This window comes from Oncorhynchus gorbuscha, linkage group LG07 (genome assembly GCF_021184085.1).
Source record: "Oncorhynchus gorbuscha isolate QuinsamMale2020 ecotype Even-year linkage group LG07, OgorEven_v1.0, whole genome shotgun sequence".
Classification (NCBI taxonomy): Eukaryota; Metazoa; Chordata; class Actinopteri; order Salmoniformes; family Salmonidae; genus Oncorhynchus; species Oncorhynchus gorbuscha.
The window spans coordinates 26485851-26507817 of NC_060179.1; the positions used below are offsets into that span (position 1 = coordinate 26485851).

General features: G+C 41.0%; 1 protein-coding gene across 1 annotated transcript; it reads right to left on the reverse strand.

Moving 5' to 3' along the window:
• Window positions 1-884: 884 nt before the first annotated feature.
• On the reverse strand, window positions 885-21611 carry LOC124039714. Its single transcript, XM_046355979.1, has 23 exons — window positions 21515-21611; window positions 20809-20966; window positions 19624-19712; window positions 19442-19509; window positions 19297-19342; window positions 18993-19045; window positions 18446-18500; window positions 17939-18073; window positions 17608-17702; window positions 17478-17526; window positions 17276-17376; window positions 16664-16765; window positions 16293-16412; window positions 9290-9365; window positions 9034-9128; window positions 8246-8416; window positions 8093-8126; window positions 6728-6807; window positions 6279-6347; window positions 6098-6199; window positions 5812-5887; window positions 5432-5544; window positions 885-2552 (listed from the first exon to the last, which is right to left on the reverse strand). The coding sequence occupies exons 1-23, from the start codon at window positions 21575-21577 to the stop codon at window positions 2433-2435; spliced, it is 2070 nt and encodes a 689-aa protein (XP_046211935.1). The 5' UTR covers window positions 21578-21611; the 3' UTR covers window positions 885-2432.
• Between the last annotated feature and the right edge of the window lie 356 nt (window positions 21612-21967).

Here is a 21967-nt window from a genome sequence, read left to right on the forward strand (position 1 = left end):
TAGCATAGCATCTCACTCTTCATTGAGTACAGGTGGTTGACGTCAACACACATAGAATATTCAAAAAAGTATTCAAATAGATGAGTAGGCAGGAGCTTGACAAGCCCGCCGTTCCGCTCTGTGGACAACGAATCCCATTGTTAGGGCGGAGACATAGATATCTCGTCATTATATCTGGTCCAGGACTTTCATGGTAATTGCACCCAGGGGAGAGCGACTGCCCCCTCTCATTGATGAAGCCCCGGAAGATCAAGGCCGACCGCGATACTCCAGGCACTGTTAGCCGAAAACAGGATCCCCATTATAGTGAATGGAAAAATGGCAATCTTTGTGGTCAGTCTTCGCATACATAAATACAAAGTTGAAGAAAATCATGGTAACAATAATTACTTCTAATACACAAGATGTATGTCCTTGAACCGATTATATTAAAATCGCACCCAGAAGAATAGATATGCATAATGTAGTTGCAAATTGCAGTCTGCAGTACCCAATTCAGCCTTCAATTTGAGTTACTCAATGAGGGGGCAGCACTGAGCTTGCCTGCAACGTCACTTCCTAGAATATCTTAAACTGAGCATTTTATGTCTCCATGAAACACAGAACGGTCGATGGGGTGGCATGTAACCATTGGTTGATGCATGTAACATCTAAGGAGGGGAACACGACCAAAGACTCATCACAGAGAGCATGAAACAAACTGTATTCGAAGGACAGGTTGAATATTAAGGTCGTCTTCCCTGTACAGTCTATAAATCACATCATTTCCCCTTTTACACTGATATTTATGTATCCCTATATCTAGGCCAATAAACATTGAATAGGTACAGTAAAATATGATTCCATAAACAGACCCATGTTCACAAAAAAAAAAAACACTAAAATAATTTTAGATCAATTTTATTCTGTAATTTGCATGTAATATTTTGCTGATACAGAGGCAAATATTGGTCCCTATTCCATATATTTTCATAAGGGCAGGTGTGCACGGTCTGAAACCTGTTGACATTATCCTCTCTTGCATGGAATTCATAGTAGCCTAGCCAGCATTATAAAATGTTACAAATATCTCAAGTTATTCAGCTGAGATTACTTTCTAATATGACCTAATTCCTAATATAGGAATATGTTAAAAATACTGCTGCCATTATGGGACACAGAAGTGACAGTGGTCGTAACATTTTAGACCATGCTATTCAAAGAGTTTAGATACTTCATAGGTACAAGTCTAAATCTTTTCTCAAATACCTTCCAAGACCTTTTCAAATACCTTCTTGTGTATACAGTAAATCTTTAAACACATTTGAATGATATATAATACTGCAGTCTTAATGTAGTTAATAGTTTTAGTCTTGCAATACAAACATTTTATGAGGTGTTTGAAGATTTGTCACAGCAGTTTCCCTTGCAACATATTGAAGCATGAAGTCAATACATAGTTATTTAATTTAAACTAACTGTTTTTGACTGACACGTGAAGATTAATCAGACAGTAGAATTACAATGTACTTATCTTTGGAGTGGTAGTGTTGATTATTTTAAAATAATATCAATATTATATATGCATTGATTCATGTCATATAAAATACAATTGCTTCATAAGGACACTTTCATTTCTCCTTCATTTAAGTTATAACTTCAAGGTAGATGGACAGATTGCACATAACTAGCTAGCTAACAGTTTATAAACACTTGTTAATACTGAAGATGGAGTTTGGGGTGGAAGGTACTGGCACTGGATAGATCAAATCCAAATTGGTGTCTCACTAAGCATGGACGAAATGTTTGCTGATCATTTTAAATGCAAGCTCAAAAATATGATCACTGCTCAATGGAATAGGTCTCATCTGTATAAGACAGATACATCCAATACAATGCATAACCATAATCTTCCAGCAACACCCTGTCCCAGTTCCTACAAATGCCCTTGTGTGCAGACTGACCTTCCTACCAAGCACTGAACCACCTGATCCTACTGAACTTCAATTTAACTGCAGAAAAGAGAATTTAGGAATTTGAGATCTTGTGACACAACTGTACATAGTAAACAGAATTTCAAGGACTAGGGCTACTAAGTTTCACTGGTAATGTGGAGCGCTGGTCTAAGGTAAGTCTCTAGTCCTAGCACTCCTCTCGATCAAAACCAATCACACCACACGGTATGTTCTGAGCATCCAACTGCCTTTAGATAAGTAGATCAAATATAGTAGCCACATATTGATAACACTTTCGTAGGGAACCAAGACAACAATGCCAAATCAGGAGAACAGAACCAGCTGGATTTGAGCTATCTCCAGTTCCACCCCCTGCCCTATCCGAGAATGTTGCATGTTTGAGGACAGTAGGACCGATTGTAAGTAGTGTTAGTTTGTCCAGGAGTGAGCAGCAGCACCCTCGGTCCCTTTCAGGCACTCTGCTCTCTCGCCGCTCTCTCAATGGCAGATAGCCAGCAGGAGACGTTTGAAGTCTCCACCACACTCAGATTTGATGGCTTCCTTCAGGGACATGTCATACTTCTCCAGGTACATGTCTTTAATGGTCTCCAGGTCGTACTGTTGAACAGAAAACACATACCTCTTTAGCTGACATTTGTCTGCTTTTAGATACCAAGTCAAGTAGTCTAAAAGGGGCATTTTCTTATATGATTACACAATTCCCTGAGCCGTGTAAACTCAGCAAAAAAATAAAACGTCCCTTTTTCAGGACGCTGTCTTTCAAAGACAATTCGTAAAAATCGAAATAACTTCACAGATCTTCATTTTAAAGAGTTTAAACACTTTCCCATGCTTGTTCAATGAAAAACAATTAATGAACATGCATCTGTGGAACGGTCGTTAAGACACTAACAGCTTACAGACGGTAGACAATTAAGGTCACAGTTATGAAAACTTACGACACTAAAGAAGCCTTTCTACTGACTCTGAAAAACACCAAAAGAAAGATGCCCAGGGTCCCTGCTCATCTGGGTGAACGTGCCTTAGGCATGCTGCAAGGAGGCATGAGGACTGCAGATGTGGCCATGGCAATACATTGCAATGTCCGTAGTGTGAGACGCCTAAGACAGCGCTACAGGGAGACAGAACGGACAGCTGATCATCCTTGCAGTGGCAGACCATGTGTAACAACACCTGCACAGGATCAGTACATTCGAACATCACACCTGCGGGACAGGTACAGGATGGTAACAACAACTACCTGAGTTACACCAGGAATGCACAATCCCTCCATCAGTGCTCAGACTGTCCGCAATAGGCTGAGAGAGGCTAGACTGAGGGCTTGTATGCCTGTTGTAAGGCAGGTCCTCACCAGACAACACCGGCATCAGCGTCGCCTATGGGCACAAACCCACCGTCGTCGGACCAGACAGGCCTGGCAAAAAGTGCTCTTCTCTAACGAGTCACGGTTGTGTCTCACCTAGTGTGATGGTCGGATTTGCGTTTATCGTCAAAGGAATGAGCGTTACACAGAGGCCTGTACTCTGGAGCGGGATCGATTTGGAGGTGGAGAGTCCGTCATGGTCTGGGGTGGTGTGTCACATCATCGGACTGAGCTTGTTGTCATTGCAGGCAAACTCAATGCTGTGCGTTACAGGGATGACATCCTCCTTCCGATTGTGGTGGCCTTCCTGCAGGCTCATCCTGACATGACCCTCCAGCATGACAATGCCACCAGCCATACTGCTCGTGCTGTGCGGGATTTCCTGCAAGACAGGAATGTCAGTGTTCTGCCATGGCCAGCGAAGAGCCCGGATCTCAATCCCATTGAGCATGTCTGGGACCTGTTGGATCAGAGGGTAAGGGCTAGGGCCATTCCCCCCAGAAATGTCTGGGAACTTGCAGGTGCCTTAGTGGAAGAGTGGGGTAACATCTCACAGCAAGAAGTGGCAAATCTGGTGGTCCATGAGGAGGAGAGGCACTGCTGTACTTAACCTCTTCAACCTACGGGGGCGCTATTTCATTATTGGATTAAAAAACGTGCCCATTTTAAGCGCAATATTTTGTCACGAAAAGATGCTCGACTATGCATAGAATTGACAGCTTTGGAAAGAAAACTCTGACGTTTCCAAAACTACAAAGATATTATCTGTGAGTGCCCCAGAACTGATGCTACAGGCAAAACCAAGATGAAACTTCAAACAGGAAATGAGCAGGATTTTTGAGGCTCTGTTTTTCATTGTCTCCTTATATGGCTGTGAAAGCGCCAGGAATGAGCCTGCCCTTTCTATCGTTTCTCCAAGTTGTCTGCCGCATTGTGACGTATTTGTAGGCATATCATTGGAAGATTGGCCATAAGAGACTACATTTACCAGGTGTCCGCCCGGTGTCCTTTGTTGAAATTGCTGCGTAATCTCCAAGCTGCTCGCATTCATCCATGTGATTGAGACAGAGGAGAATTCCAGGAACGATATATCATGAAGAGATATGTGAAAAACACCTTGAGGATTGATTCTAAACAACGTTTACCATGTTTCAGTCAATATTATGGAGTTAATGTGGAAAAAAGTTTGCCGTTTTGATGAATGAATTTGTTTTTTTTTGGTAGCCAAACATGACGCAGAAAACGGACCGATTTCTCCTGCACAAATAATCTTTCAGGAAAAACTGAACATTTGCCATCTAACTGAGTCTCCTCATTGAAAACATCAGAAGTTCTTCAAAGGTAAATGATTTTATTTGAATGGTTTTCTGGTTTTTGTGAAAATGTTGCCTGCTGAATGCTAATGCTAAATGCTAACGCTAGCTATCAATACTGTTACACAAATGCTTGTTTTGCTATGGTTGAGAAGCATATTTTTGAAAATCTGAGATGACAGTGTTGTTAACAAAAGGCTAAGCTTGAGAGCTAGCATATTTATTTCATTTAATTTGCGATTTTCATGAATAGTTAACGTTGCGTTATGGTAATGAGCTTGAGGCTGTATTCACGATCCCGGATCCAGGATGGCTCGACGCAAGAAGTTAATGCAGCTGGTGGCCACACCAAATACTGACTGTTACTTTTGATTTTGACCCCCCTCCTCTGTTCAGGGACCCATTTCTGTTAGTCACATGTCTGTGGAACTTGTTCAGTTTGTGTCTCAGTTGTTGAATCTTGTTATGTTCATACAAATATTTACACATGTTAGTTTGCAGAAAATAAACGCAGTTGACAGTGAGAGGACGTTTCTTTTTTTGCTGAGTTTATAATGCCTTCAAGTGTTGCCATGGTAGTCCACAAAGTTAGTAATGCCTTGCTTGATAGCATAGCCTCCCCCGGTTTTATAAATGTGCTATGGAGAAATGATCGCGTGTCCATAACAGAAACTATTCAAAAATCACTTAAATGCATGCAATCACAATGCAGTCAGTGGTCACAAATCATTTGGTGTCTGATAGACCCAAGAACCATGCTAAGGTTCTGTCAGAGAGTTTGGATCCATAGGTTACCGTACCTCAGAGCGGCATACAAGGATGCGGATGAGGGTGTCCTCATCAGTGCCTGCTCCTTTCATGGCTTCATTCAGTCGCCGGGCGAAATACAGCTGAGGGTTTTTAGCAACCCTCACTGAAAATAGAAAATCAAAAAGGCATTCAAATATAGTGTCAGTTACTTCTAATTCGTTACTGGTTTATAGGCCTGTATTGTAAAACACCATTTGACATTTTGAACAAACGCCGGCTAGCTAGAGGAAATTCTGAACAGCCACCCACACAACCAACTAAATACTGAGTAATACCCACTTTACTCAAGTCACATGCATCCCTTCGGTGTCTCTGGCCTCAGATCTCTGCACCCACACACAAACACACATACGCCAACTTGTATACATACCAAGTGTGATGTAACAGTCCTTCAGTGTCCCAGAGACCTCATTATCAATGGCATCCAGAATTTCTGTTCCAGAGAGCTGGGGAAAGCCGGGAGGGAACGAATATAAGCATAAACACTGGTACAGAGGATAGCTACAGCAAAAGGAGCCCGATGTGCTTCCAATTAAATAGACTTACCACAGGTTCTAAATAAAATACATTGAAGTATAACCATTTATATCTATAAATATTCAAGGCACTCGTTTCAGCTTGTGTGAATATACATAGGCTGCTAATAGCAGACCCACCTGCTCATACACCTTGAAGGTGGCCTGTAGCTGAAGGTAGTTTCGGTTGGCCAGGACGAAGCTGAAAGTGGATTCATCCGTCCCAAAACATCCCTCACCAGCCTAAATAGTAAATATGATTTAAAGAAACAGGTAAATCCACTTCTTGATATTGTGGTTTCTTGAATGCACTTCTCCATACCTCAAACAGGGCGGTGGCATCTGCTTCAGCCAGACCCTCATCCACATCGTAAGTCTCATCTCTGGTGCCCTAGAACAGAAAGCTTTCACTGACTTCTGTGGTGAGATGAAATGTAGCCTTTCTGTCTGGCTCAGGATATTGTATCTGGCCTCCATTTTACTAATGAAAGGACATTGGAAAAGCAGGCAGGCAGCCAATGTGTGTGTGTGTGTGTGTGTGTGTGTGTGTGTGTGTGTGTGTGTGTGTGTGTGTGTGTGTGTGTGTGTGTGTGTGTGTGTGTGTGTGTGTGTGTGTGTGTGTGTGTGTGTGTGAAAGAGCGAGAGAGAGACCGAGGGAGAGAGACTTAGGGTTAAGAGAGAGGTCAGGCAGAGGGAGCTCGATTTCAGTCCAAAGAAATCTAATTGTGTTACATGGAAAGAATCCAAGAGTGAAACCATGGAGCCACTTACCTGTAAAAGAGCAGTGAGCAGGTTTCTCACATCTCCACTAGTGTCCCCGTCGACATCTGATTCCAGGTCCCTTTCATGCACTAGAGAAGTCACAGACAGAGATAATATGAGATTAAGGGCAGAGGAATGAGAGTTCCCTTGTTATTTATATAACTGCTGATGCCATTCTATTTGAGTCATTGTGGAAAGTGGGTGTCATTCTGTTAAGATTCTTCCCAACCTGTTGTGGTTTTCTGTACTGCTGATTAACTTCTGATTCAGGATTGTGGGTGTTATTTTTTTTATAAGGTGTGTATAAGGTCTTATTTATTTATATATATATATATATTTTTTTTTTAAATCACAACCCTAATCAAAAGTGAATCAGCAGCACAGAAAACAACAGGATGGGCAGGATGGAAGCAGAATGGCCCTGATTCAGTTAGAACGTATCCAAACCCAAAAACCTGGCTAGATGGCAGAGTTTGCAAATGCTGTTTATGGACTACGGCTCAGCCTCCAACACCATAGTGCCCTCAAAGCTCATCACTAAGCTTGGTACCCTGGGACTGAAACTCTCCCTGTGCAACTAGGTTCTGGACTTCCTGATGGGCCGACCCAAAGTGGTTAAGGTAAGCAACAACACCTCTGCCACGCTGATCCTCAACACGGGGACCCCACACGGGTTCGTGCTCAGCCCACTCCTGTACTCCCATGACTGTGTGGCTACGCACGTCTCCAACTCAATCATCAAAATTTGCTGACAACACAACAGTGGTAGGCCTGATTACCAACAATGAAGAGACTGCCTACAAGGAGGTGGGGAGAGTCCTAACCGGAGTGGTGCCAGGACAATGACTTCTCCCTCAACGTCAACAAAAACAAAGGAGCTGCTCGTGGACTACTGGAGACAAAAGTGAGAGCACGCCCCCATCCACGTAGACGTGGCCACAGTAGAGGTTCAAAAGCTTCAAGTTCCTCGGTGTGCACGCCACTGGCAACCTAAAAGGGTCCATTCACACGGACAGCTTGGCCTCACAAACGTCTACAGACGCAGCATTGAGAGCACCCTGTCAGGCTGTATCACCGCCTAGTACAGCAGGTACCGCCTGCTTTAGAACTTTAGTCACTGTTCTAGATTTTGATCATGTGACCTGTATGCTACAAAGCTTTACGGGTCTCTCAGGTTATGCCAACTATTAACTGGAGCCCAATGAGTGTCCTCCTGCGTTCACAACCCTGGTAAGTATTCTGTTAGAAATAATTACGTAAAAAGACAACTTGATTGAGTGAGGGGTAGCATTGGTACTTGCTGGATGTGGCTGTTTCACCATTAATAAGGATGCCAGCTTTAAGGTGCAGCGTGAGGATGAAATTGATACTTACCCTGAAAGTAGCATTCTTTGAACATGTGAATATCCTGTTGGAAAAGAGCGAAAAATCAATCTTAAGCAGACCGTTATGTTTTTAAATCTTGAACAGCATTTTCTATTTCCCATGACTTATAGGATTCTATTCAGAATGAAACTGAAACCGTACAGCGTTTGTGGCAGTGCACAGAATCTCCACCAGAGTATCCTCATCAGTGCCTGCTCCCTTCATGGCCCTCCTGAGCTCCTTCACTGCATAGACGACTGGAGGGTCCAGCATGGCTAGGACGGCATTCTCAAAGTTCCCCCCCAGCTCACTCTTCAGCACATCCACCAACTCCTTCTCCAGAGAAAGAGAGAAAACAAAAGAGAGATTGTAGAACACATTGGGAGGGGGGTGGGGGTCTCTGACCATTCTTTCATACAGAATCTTTCCAGATCCTTAATATCCTTCATCTGTGTTCATGGACTGCCCTCTTCAATTCAAACCACACGTTTTCAGTGGGGTTCAAGACCAAGTCCAAGATTTTGTGATCAATTAACAATTTCTTTGTGGATTTTGATGCGTGTTTGGGGTGGTTGTCTTGCTGGAAGATCCACTTGCAGCAAAGTTTCAGCCTCCTGGTAGAGGCGACCAGGTTTTGGGCTAAAATGTCCTTGTACTTAAAAATGTCTTTGACCTTAACATAAGTGCATCAGCACAAGTGGAAGCAAAGTAGCCTCATAACATCAGAGATCCACCACCATATTTTACAGTAGGTATGAGACTCTTTTCTGCACATGCATCGCTTTTTCAACACCAAACTCACGACTGGTATGTGTGACCAAAGACCTCTATTTTCATGTCATCTGACCATTGCACCGCCTGGAGTTTGCTAAACGGCATTGGCACTTGGATTGGAACCGGTGCAATGCTCAGATTCTTCTACTTTTAATAAAAATGTGTTTGATACTCACATCGTCATATTTATCAAAATAGGCCTGTTTAATTTCCATCCGCTGGGCTGCACAGCGGTTAGCCAGTATGTCAATGATGGCTTGTTCATCAGTGCCTGCACAACAGGACACAATCAATCAATAAAACTGGTGCCACACTGTACCTTTCAAAAAGCATTTGCACAGATATGTTACTTATAAGTAATCTCTCACTCACGGAGTAGAAGCATCCCTGGAATGTCATAATTATAAATTAACTAAAAAGATCACAACTTACCCAAGCCTTTACAGGCTTTGCGTATGGCCTTTATATCAGCCATAACATCAAACTCCTCATATGGCACGATAGTGGGCTGAAATTAACCATTTGTTTTTGTTATGACATAAACAAGACAATAACATGCTAATATCAACACAACCGTCACCATTGTATCTCAATGTTGTGTTGTTTTAAACACACACTTAGTAGGCCTAATCTATTGTCATTTCTGCTTTCCCTTAGCCTAGTTCTTCATATGAGTCATCATGTCTGCCACCCCTCAAATCAACAAAAGATTGGACATCCGAATAGCTTTAGAAAAATTTTGAATCAATTGTTCACATATGTAATAAAATTGCCGTAAACCTATTAGAATGTAACATGACATGGGAGGAGGAGAACGCAATGGCAAGAAATGCACTGGCTCAGGAATTTGGCCGCTGCCGTGTTTTAACCAAACAAAGTGGAAGGGCGTAGCGCCCCATAGGCGAAATTGAGAGGACAATGGAAACACACTCACCGCCCTAATCCCACCCATAGCCTTCCACTCGGATTCACTCATTGTTTAGGCCTACATTAATGTAACGGGATTGTGACGAATTCCGCAGTGGCGATTTCCTCTGCGTTTCCCCTGCCTCACTGTCACATGAGTCGCATGTGTGACATGTCAAGGGCTATGTGGATTGTTTAAACATTTTAAATCAACCTCAGAAAGTGATCCATAACCCCGCATTCAATTGTGGTAGTGTGTAAATCTCCCGTGGCCACATTCTGCAAGCAGTTGACCAAATTACGCGAGATTTGTATTTGAGATTAGTGTGGAATGTCGTTTGGATAATCGTTTTGATGAAGATGTCCACATCCCTTACAATTAAACATTTACACAGCAATGGTAAAAATGTATTCAACGTATTTTTAGGCCTATACTTTTCAATAGATATGCGTTATTTTACTAGGTTTTTTCTCCACATCTTCGAGATGTTTTTTTTCTGACCATAGAGTAGGGCCTTAATTTTAACATTTCATTCGCATTTCTAGCCGCAATTTCAGTATGCGCATAGGCCTACGTTTGGTGCGTAAAAAAACAAGCATGGTACTCACTTGACAGTTGCCCATTTTCGAAAGGTTTGTCTCGCTGTTGTGAGTCTTGGGCTGCTGACGAGAGTCGGATTCTTTACCGAAGTTGTGGAAGGACTGGCGAGTTAAACGAATGTGCAACGTCATCGCGCAGAAATATAACGGAATTGAAAGCACCTCCTTCAGTTAACCATTTACTTACGTCGGAGATAGCGACTCGAAAGGCGAACATCTAAGATCGTCATCCTTAAATTGTAAATGTTATGAACACAAAACTACATTTACGATTACTATGGGGATATTATTAAACAGATTATTATTCTCCAAACTATCTTATACTCAAAGATGATTCCAAGAGACTACATTGATACATATGCTACTCAGAATAATAAAGATATTAACTTTGTGCTCAAATTGTCTATACTAGTAAATATGGATTTATCAATAATTACTAAAAATATACCCAAGTAAATCAAGTAGCCTAAGAGCTATGAACGCAAATCGAATTGGCGCTAGACCTGCTAAAAAAACATTCCAAAGAAAATGCCGATCGAATCAAATTCAACCAGCTGACATTATTGTTGTCTGTGCGTGCCCACTGTCCACCCACATTACCGAAAAGAACAGTAAGATCCGGATTTATGTCCAGGATATCACAGTGACAACTAGACACCTTTTCAGGCAGGCTGCTGTTCATTGAAATTACAAACCTGGTAGCTTACAGTTTAATCACAACTTCTTCCCTGCACTTTAGAATTGTCTCTATGTTAATTAGCCACCCACTGGAGGAAAATAATGCTGTCCCTACTGAAATTATACCCAGTTGGCCTAAAAAACCCTGGGACAATTAAATATCCCAATGCCACTGCAACAGAACAGTGCAATTAGAGAGTGACTCACCCTCTTGGATTTTAATGTGCAAGCCAACCTGACAGCACCAACAGTTACCTTAATTAATTACCCTTACAGGAAGTTTGCAGATGACAATAAGGCATTAGAACATACATTTAATATGTATTAGATAATGGTCAATCAGCTATATTGTATACAGATAAAATACCTATAATCACATATTATGTCAACATTGTAGTTGTTTCTACTTAACCCCGCCTGCTAATATATCACTAGCCACTTTAAACAATGCTACCTTATATAATGTTACTTACCCTACATTATTCATCTCATATACATATGTATATACTGTACTTTACAACATCGACTGCATCCTTATGTAACACATGTATCACTAGCCACTTTAACTATGCCACTTTGTTTACTTTGTCTACATACTCATCTCATATGTATATACTGTACTCGATACCATCTACTGTATGCTGCTCTGTACCATCACTCATTCATATATCCTTATGTACATGTTCCTTATCCCCTTACACTGTGTATAAGACAGTAGTTTTGGAATTGTTAGTTAGATTACTTGTTGGTTATCACTGCATTGTCGGAACTAGAAGCACAAGCATTTCGCTACACTCGCATTAACATCTGCTAACCATGTGTATGTGACAAATAAAATTTGATTTTGATGTTTGTTTTTTTTAAACTTTAAACGCTGTCTCCCGTGTGCTAGCGTAGTAATGACTACGCCGCGGCTTCCCTGCTCCATCTATTGCTGTTCACTGTACCATATGATCACTTGGCTACATAGCTGATGCCTGCTGGACTGTTCATTTATCACAGTACTCCATTTTTTGTAATTTTTTTTATCTGTTGGCCCTAGCCCCGAACTCAGGCCCTGTGTGTAGCCCATTCATCACCATTTTACCTGTTGTTGTCTTAGTTGATTAGTGTCCCCAGGCACTCTCATTTGTTGAATTCTGTAATCGAAAAAGCCTCATGCATGTTAACATCAGAAGCCTACTCCCTAAGTTTGTTTTACACACTGCTTTAGCACACTCCGCCAACCCTGATGTCCATGCCGTGTCTGAATCCTGGTTCAGGAAGGCCACCAAAAATGCTGAGATTTTATATCATACCAAACTACAACATTTTCTGTCAAGATAGAACTGCCAAAGGGTGAGGAGTTGCAATATACTGCAGAGACAGCTTGCAAAGTTCTGGCATACCAGGTCTATGCCCAAACAGTTTGAACGTCTCATTTGAGCGGCTAAATGGATTGTATTGATGTATTATATTAAGTAAAAATAAGTGTTCATTCAGTATTGTTGTAATTGTCATTATTACAAATGAATAAATCAAATTAAAATTGGCCGCTTAATCGGTATCGGCTTTAAAAAAAATGTTTTTTTATATTACCCCTTTTTCTCCCCAATATAGTGGTATCCAATTGTTTTAGTAGCTACTATTTTGTTTCATCGCTACAACTCCCGTACGGGCTCGGGAGAGACGAAGGTTGAAAGTCATGCGTCCTCCAATACACAACACCATGCACCTGGCAACCTTGGTTAGCGCGCACTGCGCCTGGCCCGCCACAGGAGTCGCTGGTGCCCTACCGGCCAAGCCCTCCCTAACCCGCACAACGCAAGGCCAATTGTCGCCCCACGGACCTCCCGGTGGCGGCCATTTAAGACAGAGCCTGGGCGCGAACCCAGGGTCTCTGGTGGCACAGCTGGCACTGCAGTACAGCGCCCTTAACCACTGCATCACCCGGGAGGCCCGGTATTGGCTTTTTTGGTCCTCCAATAATCGCTATCAGGGGTTGAAAAATCATAATCGGTCGACTTCTACTACGTACCTCATCCCCATATTGTTTTTATTTACTTTTCTGCTCTTTTGCACACCAGTGTCTCTACTTGCACATCATCATCTGCTTATTTATCACTCCAGAGTTAATCTGCTAAAATGTAATTATTTCACTACTATGGCCTATTTATCTCCTCACGCCATTTGCACACACTGTATATAGACATTCTTTTTTTCTATTGTGTTATTGACATGTACGCTTGTTTATTCCATGTGTAACTCTGTGTTGTTGTTTGTGTCGCACTGCTTTGCTTTATCTTGGCCAGGTTGCAGTTGTAAAAGAGAACTTGTTCTCAACTAGTTTACCTGGTTAAATAAAGGTGAAATAAAAAATAAATAAAAAACATTGTATATACAAATGTTAGTGGCCACCTGAAGAGAATCTTACTGTATCAGTGCTTGTTTGTGCATCGCTCCTAATGTTGAAAAGCTTTTTTGTAAACACTATAGTTACACTACCCATTGTTTCTTTGTGAATCATTCAACCCAAATATCAGGTCAATATCAGAGGATAGATTTCCACATCACTTCACCTGCAAAGCATTGACATTAAGACTTTCTCAATTCTTTCCACCCACTCTCGTTATCTGACAGGAGGGTTTTATTTCACTACAACTCTGGCTTCAATATATATACAAAATTACTCATAAAACGGTTAAAAATATGATGAAAAAAAGAATAATTTTTTGACTGTAGGCAGACAGTCAGTATCTTTTCGCTTTCACGACCAGCTTTTTTTGTGTACAATCTTATATTTAGTGAGCCACTGTTTATATTCATTATCTCACCATGCTATTGATCTGTCAATTACCACTGTAGCATTTATATGTGTGTGTATATATATATATATATATATATATATATATATATATATATATATATATATATATAACTGTTTATGTGCATCCCTACCATCAAAACTGATTTGAACACCATCAGAATGTGTGGATCCAGAATTGTTTTGAGTGTGGTTATGCACATATGGGAGTTTAAAACAGTAAATTAATCAATGGATATAAGTGCCAATGAGTGCTGAAATCCAGCTAATTGATGACTTATCTATCACCTATGGGACAAAAGTCAGCAGAGCGCAGAGTTTGGTCTACTACTGCGTTAGTTTAATGGGTTTATCAGTTGTCTGAGCTGAGCATCAATCGTCTGGGCTGGGGGGGGACCATAAAATGGCCATCATTTGACATGCAGATGAAAAGGGATCCCGCTGAAGCCTTTACAGCGGAGCTGAGGAGAGAACAAAGACAGCATTCAGAGGTCCAGCTATCCACCAAAACAGGGTTTAATGGGCACCATGAATCAGCATCCAGACTATGTTATGACCTCAAACAACGTGCTATTCAAAGTGCTCTGAACAAATTAAGGGAATCGTTCACAAACATTGGCACATTCTAAGATCTGATGACAGTATCTGTAATGTGTTTTTTTCGGACCCTCCCTTGGTTGTATTCTCAGAGCTCAATTGGTAAACACTGATTTAACACCCCAAAATGCCTCTACCCGATGGAAACTACAAGTGTAATGGCTCTTACAAATGCAGATCCTTTAAACACCCTCAAACAGGGAAACAGATCCCAATCAAAGGCGTTATCATGTACTGAACTCCACTAAGGCATTTCTTTATCTTGTAACTTGTCCTTGTGGTAAAAAATTATGTGGGTAAAACGAAGCGTGAATTATAAGTAAGAATCTCAAAAGCACCACTAGGTGCAAAAACTCTACATACCCAGTTGCGGCCCACTTTTTGGAAGCAAACCTCTATTTTGTCCGTTTGTTATATCGGCATCGAACAAGTCCCCTTCCCTAGGAGAGGGGGTGACCTTGAAAATGTATTGTTAAAACGAGAGGCTGCCTGGATCTTTAATCTAAAGACCCTTGTTCCCGTCGGTCTCAACGTAAACTTTGATCTGAAGCCATTCTTGTGATTTTGCTATTAATTGTAAATGTTTGTAGGCTTATGTAGCCAAATTGTATCTATGATCGTATGTTATCCGTTCATGCTTTTTAAATGTTCTATTTATAGCTGTAAATTAACCAATAAAATCAAGCCACACCCAGCCATGATTACAGACACCTGTGTGTCCCTTGAAACTATATAAACTAGTGACCTGCAGTGCTTGTCATTATACCCTGATGACAACAGCTTGTCTGTCGAAACAGTGGTTATTAAATTATTGCATCTGAGCTCCTAGAGTATTGCGGTTCTTTTTCAAATGACCTCAAACAAGACTTGCTTTAAGTCTGGGTAACTCCTGGTGCTATATCATCTATAATCAAAGTGTCACGTTTCACTGGCTTCTTTAAATCTCTCAAATATTTAAGGAGGAGGGGGGGGGGGGTTGTGGAATTGTTTTGAGGTGGTGATTTAAAATGAGTTTGTAGCTCAAATGGTTCGGACACGACAGACAGAAGTTGGCACATCAGCGTTACCAACTTCAGGTGAGTGACCATCGTGTTCGTGATTGTCTCCCTTTTCCATAGAATAGAAAGGTCAAACCGTAGGCCATAACCGTTTCATGAGAAGACTGATTTTCGGGATGTCTCATGGTCTGACTAACACCGCTGTAGCTCGGCAACCTTCCACCACAGATGCGGAAGGCCGACAGGCGGATGCTGCTTAAATTGACAGATTCTTTACAAGGCACAGTTGTACAGTGCATTCAGAAGGTTTTCAGTTTTGTATTTGTAATACATTTGCAAAAAAATAATCACAACCTGTTTTTTGCTTTGTCATTATGGGTTTTGTGTCAAACCGTATTGATGAGGGGAATTCTTTTTAAAATTCATTTCAGAATAAGGAATAATATGGGCCCTGTTAACAAATGTTTACCTGCTTCTATGTAGTGAATGGTAGTGGGTTAGACCGGGGAACAAAGTAAGACTGGCACAAAGTAACTAAATAACTCAAATTAGAAATAACTTAGACAGCTGTTATTCAATGTGTAAATGTTTGGTTATTGTAGCTACAGTACCTGCCTTGGAAATGTTGCTTAAATCCATAAATAATTGTTTATTTATAGTTGATGACAATAACTATTAAGACTCAGATTAGAGTTGTAATGGGGGTTATTTGTAACATTTGTTACAATTAAATCGTTACCTAAAATTCTAATCCTAACCCTAACCCATATTTTCATACTAAGCAAAAGCCTAAAACTTTTACTTTGTTCCCTGGTCTCCTCTACTAAACATAAACGTCATGTTGATATGTTACCTGTTCCTGGGGTATCATTTCTGTGGAACTGAACTTGTTCCTTCTCACAGAGTCCAGGTGGTAGTTTGGGGCTCCGCTCCCTGGCATCCCCCAGGTGAAGAACTGCATTGTCTCATTGTGCTGCCAATGACAAGGCGATTGAAGTGCAATCTGTCAATGTCAGTCCTTCCAATTGAGTCAATCACTATCAGTGACCATTGTTGTGTATAATTATTCCAAACAATCATGAAGATAATGGTTTAGGATCCATTGGACGACTTTGAGGTAGGGTATAATGAGGATCACGTGACTGAAAAAGGTGACAGGTTCCTGTCCGATCTCTATACAGAAGGTATGGGTAACATAGAATAATTATGCTTGCGATGACTCACAGTTTGTTCGGCGGTGGTAATCCTTCTCCTCTCCCTCGCTTTTTGTTGTCTCTTCTCCTCCACCTGCTGACACAGGTCTTTGTAGTAGTGCCTCTTTCTTTCCTATAAGTTACAGCGTATTGGTCATGGAGTATGGTTCAACTTTTTTTTTTTTTTACGGCAAAATTGGCATGATCTGCTCTTTTAACACGGACAAAAGCTTATTTTGGGGGGCACAACAGTTTATAAAGTGATTGCCTCTCTGATGATGTCAGAATGGTTCCTGGTTACTACTGGTGGGATCCTGGTGTCAGGTCCTGGCTGAGAGGAGGTTGATGGTTTACCCTAGATTAAAGATGTCAATATATTTTGTTATGGCAGAGCCTATCCTATGTGCTCGACATATGAATAAGGTGAGCGTGTTGGATGATTTGAGTCAAATGTAGAGCAACACTGGCCTCCTGTGTTTAATTGAAGCTAGTACATGTACCACTACTGGCTCATTATCAATGATGTCAGTAAAAAAAAGCCAACGGCTATATAAATGTTGCTTAGTTTATTCAGGACTATAAAACGTTAATGACATACTTACTATATCAATACCAACATAATATCAATAAAGGGTTCTGATACCTTTGTGAGTCTGGGTGAATAAGCAAATGAATCCGTGTTGCTGCTTCCATCACTGTTGGTTAGACTTGCATTGCCTTTCAGCATTAGTAAAGGCCTACCGACTAAAGTGGGAAGAAGAACACAAAAGTTACAGTTTACAATTGGGTATGTCCAGTGTGTTTCTTTGTACATTAAAACAGAGGGAATTAGTATAGGATCTTACCATGATCTTTTCTGATCACCGTCACCTGATCAATTGATTGTTCCCTTCTCTGAAAAATAAGGTAAATACAGGTTACCACTGTACCATTGTGTGTGTGTGAACATCATCTCAGTTACAGTATATTACTCACCTGGCTGTACCTAGATGTGGATACATTGAAGCCTTTCCGTACTGGAAGGTCTGGTCTAACACATTGGTTTAGATTGGAACCACACCTTGAAACATCTGAAATGTGGCATCATTTGATTAATTTAATCTCTAGTACAAAGCATGTGAAATAAAAAAATATCATACTGCTATACTTATATACAAATATATTTTCTGGTTTTAATCCTGAACGCGTGTGACCGATTATGACTGAATAGGGCCCCAGGCCTTTCCAATAGATGCTATCCTATCTGTCTCTTTGTTGTAGCGTTCAATACATTTTATTTCCAAGTCCCACTATCAGGCTGACTCACCAGGCTTTTTGTCTTTCATGTCATTGACTGTGTAGTCAAACACATGCTTGGTTTTCCTGTACAGTATGTCCCCCAGGCTTTCCGTAGGGGAGAACAGCGAGAAAGGAGGTCCTGATCTTCTGCAGAGCCTTCGCACTGCAAAACACAGGAAGTGACAGAGGTCCATGAGACAAACCAGGTGGCTTCACAGAGGAAACCTCCATTAAGACACTCCATCATCTTGATAGTACCAAAACACAGACATCATGGGATGACTCAATGGGAGGCAGATATTTCATAAAAATGATCTGATTATTTGTAATTAAACTGATTAAACGACACCAGCCGGGGGACGATCCATCTTCAACCTCCCTTAGTGTCATTTATCATTATCAATGTTTGAGTCTCAGATCTCTTGAAACTTAGTTATGTCATCAATGTGATTTATGATAACGCATACCTCCATTTGTAACAGTAATGTTTAAATTACTTATAATAATAATAATAATAATGACTGAATGATCTCACTTCTGTCCCTGAGGAATGCAGCCTCATATCCCTCACTGAAAGGCTTTAGTGGTAACTGAAAGCAGATGGCGTAAACACAGTGAACCACAGCGGCCCCAACAGCAAGGGCTTTCAGTAGGTTTTGAGAAATCTCAACTGCAGTACTTGGCTAGCGCCTATCTAAATCAAGCAAGAACATGAAACAGAAAGTATGGCATAACCTTAGGTAACGAGCAAGTTTTTTCAAACGTATTATAACGTACAACATTCATGCTGAAATTTCAGAGAAAATACAAGGGAAAAGAGTGTATAATGACGTACGGGTGGGAATTATGGGCACTTGTCCTTGATTCAGACAGTACGTTGCAGAGGAGGCTGGAGGGAGGAGCTACACGAGGACGGCTCATTGAAATGGCTGCAATGGAGAAAAAACGGAACGTATCAAACACATTAAACATATGTAAGTCACATGTTTGACTCTGTTCCATTCACTCCATTCCAGTCATTACAATAAGCCAGTCCTCCTATAGCTCCTACCACCAGCCTCCTCTGGTACGTTGTGACTCACCAGTATCTTGGCCTGATCTTTCATCCGTGTCTGTGTTTCTGGTACACTCATCCCTTATAAAATAAAATGTCATGCTTTTTCAAATGCCAACATTTACAGTATACTGTATGAGAGCAGTTTTAATTGTAAAAGTTATAGGCCAAGTACTGCAGACTAACATTCTGAGGACATAAGCTAGTTCTTTCTTTGACTGACAACAAAACAAGAGTCAGTCTGCTTAGGTAGTTCTTAGTTGGCATGAGAGATTATAGGTAGTTGTTGATTTCACAGAACATCATGATTATGTCTACAGTGTACACTGTACCTTTATCCCTTTGGAGCTGAATATATTCTTTTGGAGACTCACATTTCTGAAATTCAAATCAATTCTATTTATGTATATGTTTGAATTGTTCAATTAATTCTAGATTTCCGTGTCTGCGTCATGGGAGGTCCTTGTTCTTGTTTACCGTTCTTGAGGTCTCCTTTTTATGAACTGGTAACTCTGGGAGTTTTGCCCCCATGACTGTCGTCCATTCTAAACACAGAAGCAAACAGACTGTAATTGAGAGAAGTGTCAATAACTGATACATTATTTCCACTGCCTATTATCTGTTATGCTAGTTGTATTATTGAGTGAAATAATGAGTACCTTCTGTGACTTCTGGTTTTGTTGTATGTTCAGCGATTCCCTCTGTATCATCATAGTCATCACCATCATTATAATCCAAGGTCACAGTCCTGAAAGAAGAGTCTTGATTCGTAATGCCGTGTTCATAACAACTGGGAACTCGGAATTCTCCAACTTCCAACGTCATGATATGACATCGTTTCTCCCGAGTTCCCAGTTGTCTTGAATGCACCAGTACATGGCCTATGCTGACCAATCACTATAAGTACTAACATGAGAAGGGGATAGCTGCAGCCCGATATGGCGGCCAGAGACTAGGTGTGTCGAAAGAAAGTAGGCGTATCGAAAGAGCACATGTATTGGTCTGACTTTCTGTCAGCGAGTGCAGAGATTTTTGGAAAAATGACTGTGTATGACTGCGCATCGAAATTAATTTGAGGACGTTTGGGAAACTCAATGGTGGTGTCGTGAAATAACTCAGGCAGTGGAAAAGCGTTGCATGTGAACATTTGACATGTATCCCATTTCATTGCAATTGTATAGGCTAGTATACGCAATGCCATTATTAACCTTGTCGATGCCCCATTTCTAAACACAAGGGCAGACATGAGTTGATGACCAATTGACGAAGTGAGCTTCCCGGGAAAATTGCCTACACTGACACCGGTCTGATACTACGCGCACGTTACAAAATCAGGAGATTACAATTAGGTTAACCTGAAGGCAGGTGTTCCATGTTTCGTCACGATTGCTTTAATGCAAGTTAGAGGTGTGTATGTGAAAAGCATTAAGATTGAACAATACTGTTCATGGCACTTAGTACAACGGTAACAATTTGCCATGTTTTCTGTAGTGTCTTAACACTTACTACTTATTTATGTAATAAGACTGAATACAAACAATTGAACTGGAGCTTCACATTTACTCAAACTAGTTAGTACCAGAATAACATAGAACAATACTGCGCATGACCAAGGGCATTCCATCCTTAAAGGGGACATCAGTAATTAACAGAACATAACATTTGCTTTCATCAAAGTTTGAGTTGTACGTGATTAAAAATGCTTTAGCATCCTCCATGCACTTCCAGAAAGCGACTGAACAAAATAGGCATTTTTTCCCCATTTCTTTCGACACGCCTACTACTCTGGGACGCTGCTATCTAACCTTAATTAACTAGCATGCCAATAAACGGGAAGTACTCACCTGCGCAGCACAGATTCACTCCCTTTGCAGTGTCCAGGAGTGTGGCTGCTTCTCATACTGGCTCCACGTGTTGACACACTCACCCTCCCTCGGTCTGTCTCATCAGTGAGACAGAAGAACTCCTTCGCGACACGTTTCATCTCCACACTTCGCCTGCCCTTCATCCAGTGCACATACAACATTTTAATGGTCAATCAGCACAAAAAAACAACAAGAGAGCACAAATGTCATGTAAGTCATCATGTGCATTCACAGATGAATTAGTTGCTATAGAGAATCTAACCAAAATGCACTCGCATGTAGGCTGTAGGATCAGGCTATGAGTCACAAACGAAATTGCAAAATCAAGTCGGTTTCTAAACAAGGAAATGGTTATGGGTGTGGCTAGGGAATGACCAGGGTGGACCCCACAGCTATACCAACCATGGAACCTTGTGGTTTACAACATTAACATTATACGTTTATTGTCAACCAAATTCAAGTCATAGATTTGACTATCGAAAAAACTCATTTCCTGAAATGAATTCTGACGGTCTATTCTTTCTTACAGAACTTTATTTAGTCTTTATGTAGGATGATCACTGATTTAACATGGGCAATGGCATAAGCATCACTCCATGTGGTTTCCTACAGTATGAATGAGGGAAGCATAGCAAGGACATTGCCTGCCCTACAGTACGCAATCCCATGCATGTGGAATACACACCACAGTTGATGGACACTGCATTTCCTGAGTAGGGTTGAACTGGTCACTTTCCGGAGTCTCCATAACTTCCCTTGATGGTAGATCTGACGTAGGCCAACTTTTGAAACAAACCAAGTCATGAGAAGTAATTCAGTAGCCTACAGCATTAATCAAGGTGATGTATCATTGATTTATGAGAATAAATCAAAATGCAGGCAGTCTGCTTAACTATAGCGGTCATAATAAACATATTTGAGAGCTTCTTCATGAGAGAAAACACCTCAAATAAAGTAACTTAAATTCATACAGTCAATACTTACAAGAACTGATCTTATATAACACTCGCACATAAAATAATAATTTTGGACCTCAGACGATAGAACCCGATCAGAAATGGGAATTTGGGAGAAAGCGACAACGATGGTGTCGCGAATGGCGCTAAATTGATATAGAACATTGCGATCTACTTTATCA

Excerpts from the sequence above, each read along its gene's own strand:
- LOC124039714 (XM_046355979.1), bottom strand. The coding sequence starts at position 21,577 with ATGGAGACTCCGGAAAGTGACCAGTTCAACCCTACTCAGGAAATGCAG. Across the intron at positions 9,129-9,289 it reads CAAAGCCTGTAAAGGCTTGG|GCACTGATGAACAAGCCATC; the intron begins GTAAGTTGTGAT and ends CCTGTTGTGCAG. Across the intron at positions 6,348-6,727 it reads TGCTCACTGCTCTTTTACAG|GGCACCAGAGATGAGACTTA; the intron begins GTAAGTGGCTCC and ends TTTCTGTTCTAG.